Here is a 10,491-nt window from a genome sequence, read left to right as displayed (position 1 = left end):
GACATAACTTCCTTAGACGAGATCACATGACTCATGTGCCATCATGTGACTGCACGAGGTGGCGCTTGTTCTCATCTATTTCAATTCAATTAAAAGGGCTTTATTGGCATGGGAAACATGTGTTTACAGTGGAAAAGCAAGTGAGGTAGATAATAAACAAAAGTGAAATAAACTATCAAAAATTAACAGTAAACATTACACTTACAAAAGTTCCAAAATAATAAAGACATTTCAAATGTCACATTATGTCTATACACAGTGTTGTAACGATGTGCAATTAGTTCAAGTGCAAAAGGGGAAATAAATAAACATAAATATGGGTTGTATTTACAATGGTCTTTGTTCTTCACCGGTTGCCCTTTTCTTGTGGCAACAGGTCACAAATCTTGCTGCTGTGATGGCACACTGTGGTATTTCACCCAATAGATATGGGAGTTTATCCCATTTTGATTTGTTTTCAAATTATTTTCAAATTATTTGTTGGTCTGTGCAATCTGAGGGAAATATGTGTCTCTAATATGGTCATACATTTTGGCAGGTTAGGAAGTGCAACTCAGTTTCCACCTCATTTTGCGGGCAGTGTGAACATAGCCTGTCCTCTCTTGAGAGCCAGGTCTCAACTGAACTTTCTCAATAGCAAGGCTATGTTCACTGAGTCTTTACAGAGTTCCTTAATTTTGGGTCAGTCACAGTGGTCAGGTATTCTGCACGGTGTCCTCGCTGTTTAGGGCCAAATAGCATTCTAGTTTGCTCTGTTTTTTTGTTAATTCTTTCAATTTGTCAAGTTGTTATCTTTTTGTTTTCTCATGATTTGTTTGGGTCTAATTGTGTTGCTGCCCTGTGGCTCTGTTTGTGTTTGTGAAGAGAGCCCCAGGACCAGCTTGCTTAGGGGGGACTCTTCTCCAGGTCGATCTCTCTGACTCGTCTTTCTCCCTCTTCAACTTCACCGTCTCTTTGCAGCCTCTGGCCAACATTTCATTTCAGACGATAGTAAAACACGTACCAAGCACAACATCTAATTGTGTATAACCTGAGACCTATGTTATTGACACGGTTATTTATTCTCATGGAATTTCTGGTCCATATGGCACATTTAAACATTACACTTCTTGGCCATTTCAATGAAATACAAAGGTGTTATTTCAGGTATTAAAGTATTTATTTCAATTTTGACAAAGCAATATACAAGCACCAAATAAGTTGTGGACATTAAAGCAGCCACATGTATACTTACAATGACACTATGATGTGTCATGTCTAAATGGGGAGCATTGTAAAATATCCCACCCATTAGATATTACAATAAAGACTGAAGTGCATATCATTGTACAGTGCTATATTATTCTGTTCAATCAGGGGATTCCATTTGACATCTTGCTGAACAACCAGTCCAGGATGAAGTGCATTCATTTGTGACCATTTCTGTTTTTTCACCAGTGAACTACTAGCACATCACTGAGCTGCTCAATCCACACTCCTCTCTGTCCATACTGTTACTCCTCCCTTTCATCTGCCTCTAGAGTAGGTCCTTTGAATGAATGAATGAATACTGTACTTTCAACTAGCTTCCTTCCCTCCAGTGCCTTGCCTCGGGCGATGACGGCCTCATCAAACTTGATCATGAGAGTGGTGCACTTGTGCCGGTGCACCGTGACCTTGGCGGAGAAGCCGCTGTGTGTGAGAATGGCCTCCACCGCGCCCCCGGTGAAAGCGGCACAGTTGAGCGTGCTGTTTTCTTTGGGCACCGAGGTGAAGGCGTTGATCAGGGGCTCTTTCTCAATGATATAGTAAATCTTGTCGTAGTCGTTGGCCTGCTCCAGCTTGTCCTTGCCGAACAGGGCCCTCCACACCGACACCTGGGGAACCGAGGGGTAACGGAAGGCAGAGAAAGGTGAAGGTTTGTTTGTGTTTATGCTTATGTCTGAGGTCAGGTCTGTTGAAGTGGAGGTCAAGTCGCTGCTACAGCCAAGAGCCATTCATACCTAGGCTATATTTGTATTACGTTATAGCCTAATGTTATGTGAATGTCAGTATAATGTCATACATTGGTTGTTATTACACTAATGAAAAAGTCTAGTATGTGAATCACACACAATGTGCAAAGTTCTCTTGGTCATGCCTTGATGAAGAGCAGTATGTTCAACACTTTGGTTTCCCTTTGCCATTCTTCTCTCAAAACCAGCACATCCAGCACATCCAGCAGGCTGGCCCCCACGCCTTGACCGAAGTCTGCCAAGCGTGCCTGCAGCTCAGAGTACACCCGACTCAGAGTACACAGCCGACGCAGAGTACACCCGACGCAGAGTACACCTGACGATGAGTACACCTGACGCAGAGTACACCTGACGATGAGTACACCTGACGCAGAGTACACCCGACGCAGAGTACACCCGACGCAGAGTACACCCGACGCAGAGTACACCCGACGCAGAGTACACCTGACTCTGGCAGTACTGCACCATTTCAGAGAAGAGTCTGGCGAGCGAATGCTCTAGAATCGCAGACTTGCCCCTGGTGAAGCGAGTCTCCATTTTCTACAGGGGGAGAGGAAGGTGAGGAGAGTGAGTGACTGTCAACAACAGCAGAATGTTGGTGTATAATAAAATATCAGCACATGACTGTTGGTGCTTCCAAGACAACTGGGAACTCTGGAAAAAAAATAGGTCAAATCATGATGTAAGTGATCTTTAGGTCTTAACTCCAGAAGGATGCCCGAGTTGGATGACAGTTCAAATGATTTTTCCCAGTGGGGACTAGTTTTTCCAGAGATTCCAGTTGTTTTGAACGCACTGAAGTCGGACATTTCCCAGTTCCCAGTTATTTTGAACGCGACATTAGTACCTAACATCACCCAATGACTGTTCTGACAACCCTCCATCAATTTCAACACATCAGGAAACGTGCTGCTACGGTTAGATACACTTGAACAGAATATGAATAAAAACAAGGATTATTTCATTCAATGAGCACATATGGTGGAAAGTTGACTCTGAAACATGCACGGAGAAGAAATAAACATAGCCGATATTATTACGGGTGATACGTCACACTCACACATCATAATATGAATGTTGAAATATCTTCTGTTGAAACATTATGGTATTGATACAATTAAAATATTACAGTTTTCATAAATCCGTATTTTAAACAGATTTTTTAAACCTACACAAATAAAAATAAAAAAATCCAGTAGAGGCCACTATTGTCCCATTTATCCCCTGGTAATGGATGTTTGCTTAATGGCACAAAGGGAAAATAAACATTGGGGCCAAAATTCACCTCATACATTGAGAACAAACGGGTTGGGGATGGAAGAAAAACACAAAAACAAACAGACACTGGCTGCAATTCTCAATGCAGCACTCACTCAAGTGTAATAGACTTTGTTCCCCTTTACTCCCTACCACCAAAACCTCATAAGCATATGGACACCACCTGCCATGGGACACTAATGCCATGAGTCAGGAACGTTTCTGTCATCTGAAAAAGCATACATGCAATGATTATAGTGTATGCCAACTATACTGGGTTGTTTTTGTTAAGTGTAATTTCCAGTAAGGTTACTGGGTTTCCCTGACACTGACGGTAAACAGACCGCCCCTCTCTATGTATCGTGGAACACATTTACCAGACTTCACTATCTGTGTGTGTCTGTGTGTGTCTGTGTGTGTCTGTGTGTGTAATTACATCCATATGTGTGAAAGGTTGGATGTAATAGATGTATATATCATGGGGAAAAAATAATGGGACGACTAATACAAACCAGCATATCTTCAGCACTTTCTCTTGTCCCTTTAAGCCTGATCTCGTCACAAGCTTCAAATGGCCTTATTTGTTTTCCGATGACAAACTTTGACTTTGGGTAGGAACCAATCAATATTTGGAGGCGTCTGTGTATAAAGAGTTATTTCATCTATTGGGAAACCGCATTACAAACACATTGATTCCCCGAAGTGGGAAGTGAAACCAGCTTTAGGTACTCGATACAAAGCCTTATTGAGCATTCTGCTTGTGGTTTGTCATGAGTGGTTGTGGTTTGTCATAACAGAGTGTTGGACCGTAAGAGATAAGAAGATTACAACTCTCATCGGCAGCCTGGGTTGACCTTGTCTGGGGATTGTTTGTGGGTTTTAGTTTAGCCTCTGGATCTGGTGTGGTGCAGCTACACTCAGAATGACTACAGTGGTTCTATGGCTCTTCATTGTGGCTGGAACGTGCCACAGCGTTCTCTGTTCAGGTAACCTGTGTTAATGGACTGTAATTACATGTTCATTTGGGTTCATATGTCTGAAGGTACGGCCGCCTTACTGCATTGTCCGTCTCCACTGGCAACATATGCTTCTATTGTTAAACTGAGAGCTCAATTTAACACAAAAAGTCACGAGTATGTAGCTGATGTACAATACATTAAATACCCCAGATAGTATGAATATGAGTATGAATGAAGCCCCAGGTAACTGTTTGTTGTAGCATGAACTAAAAAAATTGTTTTGATTTCAGAGGACCACCTGCGCGACATGGACAGTTTCATAAGTGCCGTAGAGCAGGCTGAGGACTCTAACCCAGACCTGTCCCCACTAGCCCTTGTGAGGAGGCTGCGCAGGACGGCCGGACACGAGGACCCACTCACCCTGCACTTCCTGGGGGCCTCCAACAACATCAGCCACATCCACACCTCCGTGTTCAACACCACTCTCTTTGGCTTCTTCGACAAAGCCATCCACCATTTTGTGACGGACCGTGGTGAGGAGAGAGGGGTTGTTCTGACCCAAGATGGCACCACAGTGGCCATCGCTCCCATGCTTCTAGGCATTGAGGTGGGTCTGAAAGCTAAGCTTGAGGGCACCCCTCCTCTGGGCATGTTTCCCCTCACCTTGGCCAAAAACCTAGGGTTGTCGTTCCTTAGCCTCCAGGACTTTCCACCCGCTCAGCGTCTGGGGCCGGATGGCTGCTGGGACAACTTGACCAACCCAAGGGTGTTCAAGCTGTCTAGGGTGCCCACCCTGGCCACCGATGCCCTGGTCAATGGGGGAATGGATGGGTCCATTTTGGGCATGGATCTTGCCACCCTGGCCCCCTCTGAACAGCCTGGTAAACTCAGCGAGGTGCTGAAAGGTTACTACAACCATGTGCTGGAGGGGCAAGACCTGAGGGTTGTATCCAGCCACATCAGCCCCAAGCGTAGAGAGATTTCCCAAGCCCTGCTGGGCACCCTGGACACCCAGAGGCAGGTGATGGAGACCCTATACCTGGTGTGGAGGCTGGAGGACACTCAGTGGATAGCCAAGGATACAGGGGTGGAAAAAGCAGTGAGAGACGGAATGCTGGAATTTGTCCACAGATACTGGGGTGAGTCTCAGGGTGGGGGAGAGGGAATCATTTACGCCTGTAATTATGAAATTGTAGGTGATAAATGGCTATTCATTTGAAGTCTGTAAATATGAAGAGTAATTGAACCTGTTCTACTCTGGTTCAACCTCTCCTCTCCAGACTGCCCTCCCATCATCCCACGGTGTCAGTGGGGGGCGGCACCCTACCGAGGGTCTCCCTTCCCTCTTGCCCTGCCCCTCCCCTTCCTGTATATCCACCACACCTACGAGCCAGACAGGCCCTGTCACTCCTTCAGGCAGTGCTCCAGGAGCATGAGGGCCATGCAGCGCTTCCACCAAGAAGACCGCGGCTGGGCCGACATCGGATATAGGTGAACTTTGACCCCCTCATCCATTCGCAGATATTAACAAACCCTTTATACTAAGCTTCATAGATGGAGACAAGTGTGTTGTGTCAGCCTACAATTACTGAAGCAGTCATATTATAGCAAATCTTGACATGATATTTATTACACAGTATAACTGTGCAATATAAAATGACAAGATGCTATAACAGGAATCAGGGTTGTGAGATAATGCAATTTGTTTTATCACTCCAACTCCTAAATGTATGTTCCCCTCAGTTTTGTGGTGGGTTCTGACGGGTACATCTACGAGGGGCGCGGCTGGCATCACCTTGGCACCCACACCAAGGGGCAGAACTCTTATGGTTACGGCGTGGCCTTCATTGGCAACTACTCCTCCTCTCTGCCCTCACTCCACGCCCTGGATCTGGTGCGCCAACACCTGGCCAAGTGTGCAGTGGATGGCGGGCGCCTGCAGGCCAACTTCACCCTCCATGGGCACCGGCAGCTGGTGGACACCTCATGTCCAGGAGACGCCCTCTACTCACAGATCAGAGGCTGGGAGCACTTTGGGGTGAGAGACTGTTCAGTATTTTTGGCTACTATACTGTCAGTCAATGTCAAATGAAACCTTTTAATACATACACAATCAGAAGGGCATCACAGTTCCACCAGAACACTATTCAGTCATTATACAATTGTGCCCTTTTTCCTATATTAGACATTAGTGATAAACATCAACATTAATCTGTTTGTCCACTGTTGATTTTGATGCTGCTGACACGTTTAGAGCCGGTGTTATCTTGATCATTCATTACAGCAACCTTTTACAGGAAACCAGCTCATCGAGAAAGGACCAATGAAGAAGACAAGCATGTAAAAAGCAGTGTGGAATAAACCCAATTTTGTCAAAATATCTCATTGGATTGTATGGGGGGTATCAATTTGTTACGTCCATGATAATAGTGTGTTTTAGAGTTATAACAGGATATAACACTCACCCTTATGGTTGTCACTGCTTCACATTACAGTATTGTAACACAACAGAGAGACATGTACAGTATACTGAACAAAAATATTTGAGCAACATGTAAAGTGTTGGTCCCCATGTTTCATGAGCTGAAATAAAAGATCCAATACATTTTCCATAAGCACAAAATGCTTATTTCTCTCCAATTTTGTGCTGAAATGTATTTACATTCCAGTTAGTGAGCATTTCTCCTTTTCCGAGATAATCCATCCACCTGACAGGAGTGGCATTTCAAGAAGCTGATTAAACAGCATGATCATTACACCGGTGCACCTTGTCCTGGGGACAATACAGAGCCACTCTAAAATGCGCAATTATGTCACACAACAAAATACCTCAGATGTCTCAAGTTGAGGGAGTGTGTAATTGGCATGCTGACTGCAGGAATGTCCACTAGAACCTCCAACGTTGGTTTAGAGAATTTGGCAGTATGGCAGTATGTCCAATAGTATGTCCAACCGCAGACCACGTGTAACCACGCCAGCCCAGGATCTCTACATCTGACTTCTTCACCTGTGGGATCGTCTGAGACCAGCCACCCGGACAGCTGATGATAAAGCCCATTTGTGGTGAAAAACTCCTTCTGATTGGCTGGGCCTGGCTACCCAGTGGGTGGGCCTATGCCCAGTCATGTGAAACCCATGGATTAGGGCCTAATTTATTTATTTAAAATGACTGGTTTCCTTTTATGAATTTATAACTCTTATAACATAACATGTTTTTGATCAGTATAGCTGCATCTGTCGAGAGAGAGAGAGAGAGAGAGAGAGAGAGAGAGAGAGAGAGAGAGAGAGAGAGAGAGAGAGAGAGAGAGAGAGAGAGAGAGAGAGAGAGAGAGAGAGAGAGAGAGAGAGAGAGAGAGACAGTGACACCCAGTGGCATAGGAATGACTTCTGGCACCAAGGCTTCAAGAGGATCCAGGATAGATGTGTTCCACTCAATGACTGGGTTCCACTCATTGTTAATGGGTTCCACCACATTGTTAATGAATTAAAAGTGAATAGCAATTCAATTACTGTAAACATCGCCGTTAACACAAAAATAACATCAGTTTTAGTGGGAGTAGGGAGAATGTTTGGCCCTATTGGAATACTTTCAAATTGTTTTGGATAATGAATTATACATCTTGGCTATCTGTCCAATTCATAAAACACATATTGACCAGGTTGTGACAGTGAAATGTTTAACAGATGTGTCAGTTAATATTAATTTGATTTTATTTGGATCTCTTTTAGTCCCCATTTGGACTAATCTTCCAAGAGTTCTTAAACATTACATTTACATTACATTTAAGTCATTAAACATTAAAACACAATTTATAATACAAGCACATTTTCACAAATAATACAAACATACATAGTATACTAACATAATGACCCAATAAATACTAAATTCTTCATCTACTATAGTCCCACAACATTTGTATGTATAATATTTAAATGGTTTAAAAAAATAATGTTTATATGTATATATTGTGGTGAACAGCAGGTTAACCACCAGGGGGAGACTCATCGAGGCGTGGTAACAGATGGAGTGCAGATCACGAGGCGATGGCTCCATCTGCTGGATGTGCCAGGTCTCGAGGGGCTCTCCAGCCAGGACTAATTGGGGCTGATTGGAAGCTGGTGAGTGATCAAGGGCGGATTGCTCACCAGCTGTGCGAGGCCCATAAAGCTGAGAGAGAGAGAGAGAGAGAGAGAGAGAGAGAGAGAGAGAGAGAGAGAGAGAGAGAGAGAGAGAGCGAGAGAGAGAGTTGGCGAGAGAGAGAGAGAGAGAGAGAGAGAGAGAGAGAGAGAGAGAGAGAGAGAGAGAGAGAGAGAGAGAGAGAGAGAGAGAGAGAGAGAGAGAGAGAGAGAGAGAGAGAGAGAGAGAGAGAGAGAGAGAGAGAGAGAGAGAGAGAGAGAGAGAGAGAGAGAGAGAGAGAGAGAGAGAGAGAGAGAGAGAGAGAGAGAGAGAGAGAGAGAGAGAGAGAGAGAGAGAGAGAGAGAGAGAGAGAGAGAGAGAGGAAAGGACTCCCGTGTTATTGTTGGCGGTTGCGGAGGTAACAAGCGGGAGTTCAGTTTTGTGCCAGACCCAGAACACGGTATCCCGGAGAGGATCTTATGGGGGAGACTTATCTTTTTCTTTTTGATCTATTATTTAAATAAACACCCTTGAAACTGAGCTAATCCTTCTCTGTCCGTGTCTGATCTGGGTAAAACATATTGACCAAACCCACTGGTCTGCCTCAATATTGAAGGTTTCTGGTTTTGTCATTTCATTTTTTCAATTTCTTTATTGCTCTAAATCGAAATGTTTTTTTTTTTAGCCTATTTCTCTTTTCTGTCTGGATAATGCATAGCTGGTGGACAATCAATTCCTAGTATTACGGAATGTCTGTCTCTTACCAACTGAATACCGTTGTGAATGAAACTTGGCTGTTTTAAATGATGTATATTATGAAATAAAATAAGCCTTTATTTTCAATTATCTTGTCGATTGATGACCAACCAAGAACATTGCGCATGACTGCAACAGAAGAACCATATCTCCACCTTAAAACAATCCTTGCTGCTTTGTTCTGTGCAATCTACAGCCTCCTAACTTCACTTGATGATGCATTTCCCCAGACCACAGAATAGAAGTTCAGCTGACTCAATTAATGCTTGTTTTATTTGCTTAATTTTTTTCAGGTAAATTTAGCTATCCTTCCGATTATGCATGTTTTAATATATATTTTTTAATAGATGAGAAGCAGTTGTCTAGCTCCACTCCCAATAGTTTGGTTTCTAACACCTCTTCAATTTATACTCCTCCCATACTTAATTGTATCCCATGTTGCTTTGGCCTATTCCTAGTGGAAAAGACCAACATAACTTTTGTGTTCTTGCTGTTTAAAACAAGTTTGTTCTGGCAAACCCACTCCTGGATATTCTCCAAATCTCCTTGTAAAGCTTGCTGTTCCTGTTGAACTGATTGTCTTGCTGTGTAAATTGTATCATCTGCAAATATAGTAGCTTGAGTTTCAGCTAAGGCATAGGGAAGGTCGTTGGTATATATTAAATAATGAAGTGGCCCAAGGCAGCTGCCCTGTGGTATTCCACAGTTTAACACATGAGGGGAAGAAATGAACCATTGATATAGGTGGTCTGTTCCCTGTCAGATATGACTGTACCCAATTCAATGCTACCTCCTTAAAACCATAATGCTTAAATTTTGTCAAAATTATTTCCTGATCCTCTAAATCAAATGCAGCTCTGTAATCTAAAAATACTACACCCACAAACTTGCCATTATCCATAGCATTGAGCCACTGGTCAGTCATGCCAAATAATGCAGTGGTAGTGGAATGGTTTTTGAGACAAGCATGCTGATTGGCTGTAATCAGATCATTATTTTCCATGTACTCCCATATTTGTCTACTCACAATACCCTCCAATATCTTACTGAGTGTAGGGAGTAGACTAATTGGTTGACTATTGGCATGAGTAATGGGTTCTTTGCTGTCTTTCAGAATATGACACATTTTCGCATGCTTCCATACATTTGCAAACATCCCCTTTTCCAGTGACCAATTAAATATGTATCTCAGTGGAACTGCAATCTGGGGAGCAGCACAGCGAAGCAAAAAATTGTCCATAAGACCATAACCTGTAGATTTACCATCAGGTAATGACTTCAATAGGTTTAACACCTCCTCCACTGGCACCGTTTGCAGACTAAAAGATCAGGTCTTGTTGCTCATAATATGATCATCAATCCATTGGACAATAGTTTGTTTGGAAGAATTTTTACATTGTTGCTCAGT

The 10,491-nt window shown here is 43.3% G+C and overlaps 2 protein-coding genes across 2 annotated transcripts; one reads left to right on the top strand and one right to left on the bottom strand.

Moving 5' to 3' along the window:
* Positions 1 to 800: 800 nt before the first annotated feature.
* LOC118389581 (trafficking protein particle complex subunit 5-like) lies at positions 801 to 2,662 on the bottom strand. The gene has a single exon (XM_052528955.1). It carries the CDS (start codon positions 1,974 to 1,976, stop codon positions 1,494 to 1,496), a length of 483 nt encoding a protein of 160 aa, XP_052384915.1. The 5' UTR covers positions 1,977 to 2,662; the 3' UTR covers positions 801 to 1,493.
* Positions 2,663 to 3,923: 1,261 nt separating this feature from the next.
* LOC118389391 (N-acetylmuramoyl-L-alanine amidase-like) lies at positions 3,924 to 6,828 on the top strand. Its single transcript, XM_052527601.1, has 5 exons — positions 3,924 to 4,237; positions 4,501 to 5,349; positions 5,491 to 5,701; positions 5,954 to 6,248; positions 6,508 to 6,828. The coding sequence occupies exons 1-5, from the start codon at positions 4,174 to 4,176 to the stop codon at positions 6,535 to 6,537; spliced, it is 1,449 nt and encodes a 482-aa protein (XP_052383561.1). The 5' UTR covers positions 3,924 to 4,173; the 3' UTR covers positions 6,538 to 6,828.
* The last annotated feature ends 3,663 nt before the right edge of the window (positions 6,829 to 10,491 follow it).

This window comes from Oncorhynchus keta, chromosome 10 (genome assembly GCF_023373465.1).
Source record: "Oncorhynchus keta strain PuntledgeMale-10-30-2019 chromosome 10, Oket_V2, whole genome shotgun sequence".
NCBI lineage: Eukaryota > Metazoa > Chordata > Actinopteri > Salmoniformes > Salmonidae > Oncorhynchus > Oncorhynchus keta.
The sequence above is the reverse complement of the archived record's forward strand: the minus strand, read 5'-3'. Positions and strand labels throughout refer to the sequence as shown.

Coding starts and splice junctions, on each gene's coding strand:
- LOC118389581 (XM_052528955.1), bottom strand. CDS start 1,976: ATGGCTCTTGGCTGTAGCAGCGACTTGACCTCCACTTCAACAGACCTG.
- LOC118389391 (XM_052527601.1), top strand. CDS start 4,174: ATGACTACAGTGGTTCTATGGCTCTTCATTGTGGCTGGAACGTGCCAC. Junction 4,238..4,500: donor CCACAGCGTTCTCTGTTCAG/GTAACCTGTGTT, acceptor TTTTGATTTCAG/AGGACCACCTGCGCGACATG. Junction 5,702..5,953: donor TGGGCCGACATCGGATATAG/GTGAACTTTGAC, acceptor TGTTCCCCTCAG/TTTTGTGGTGGGTTCTGACG.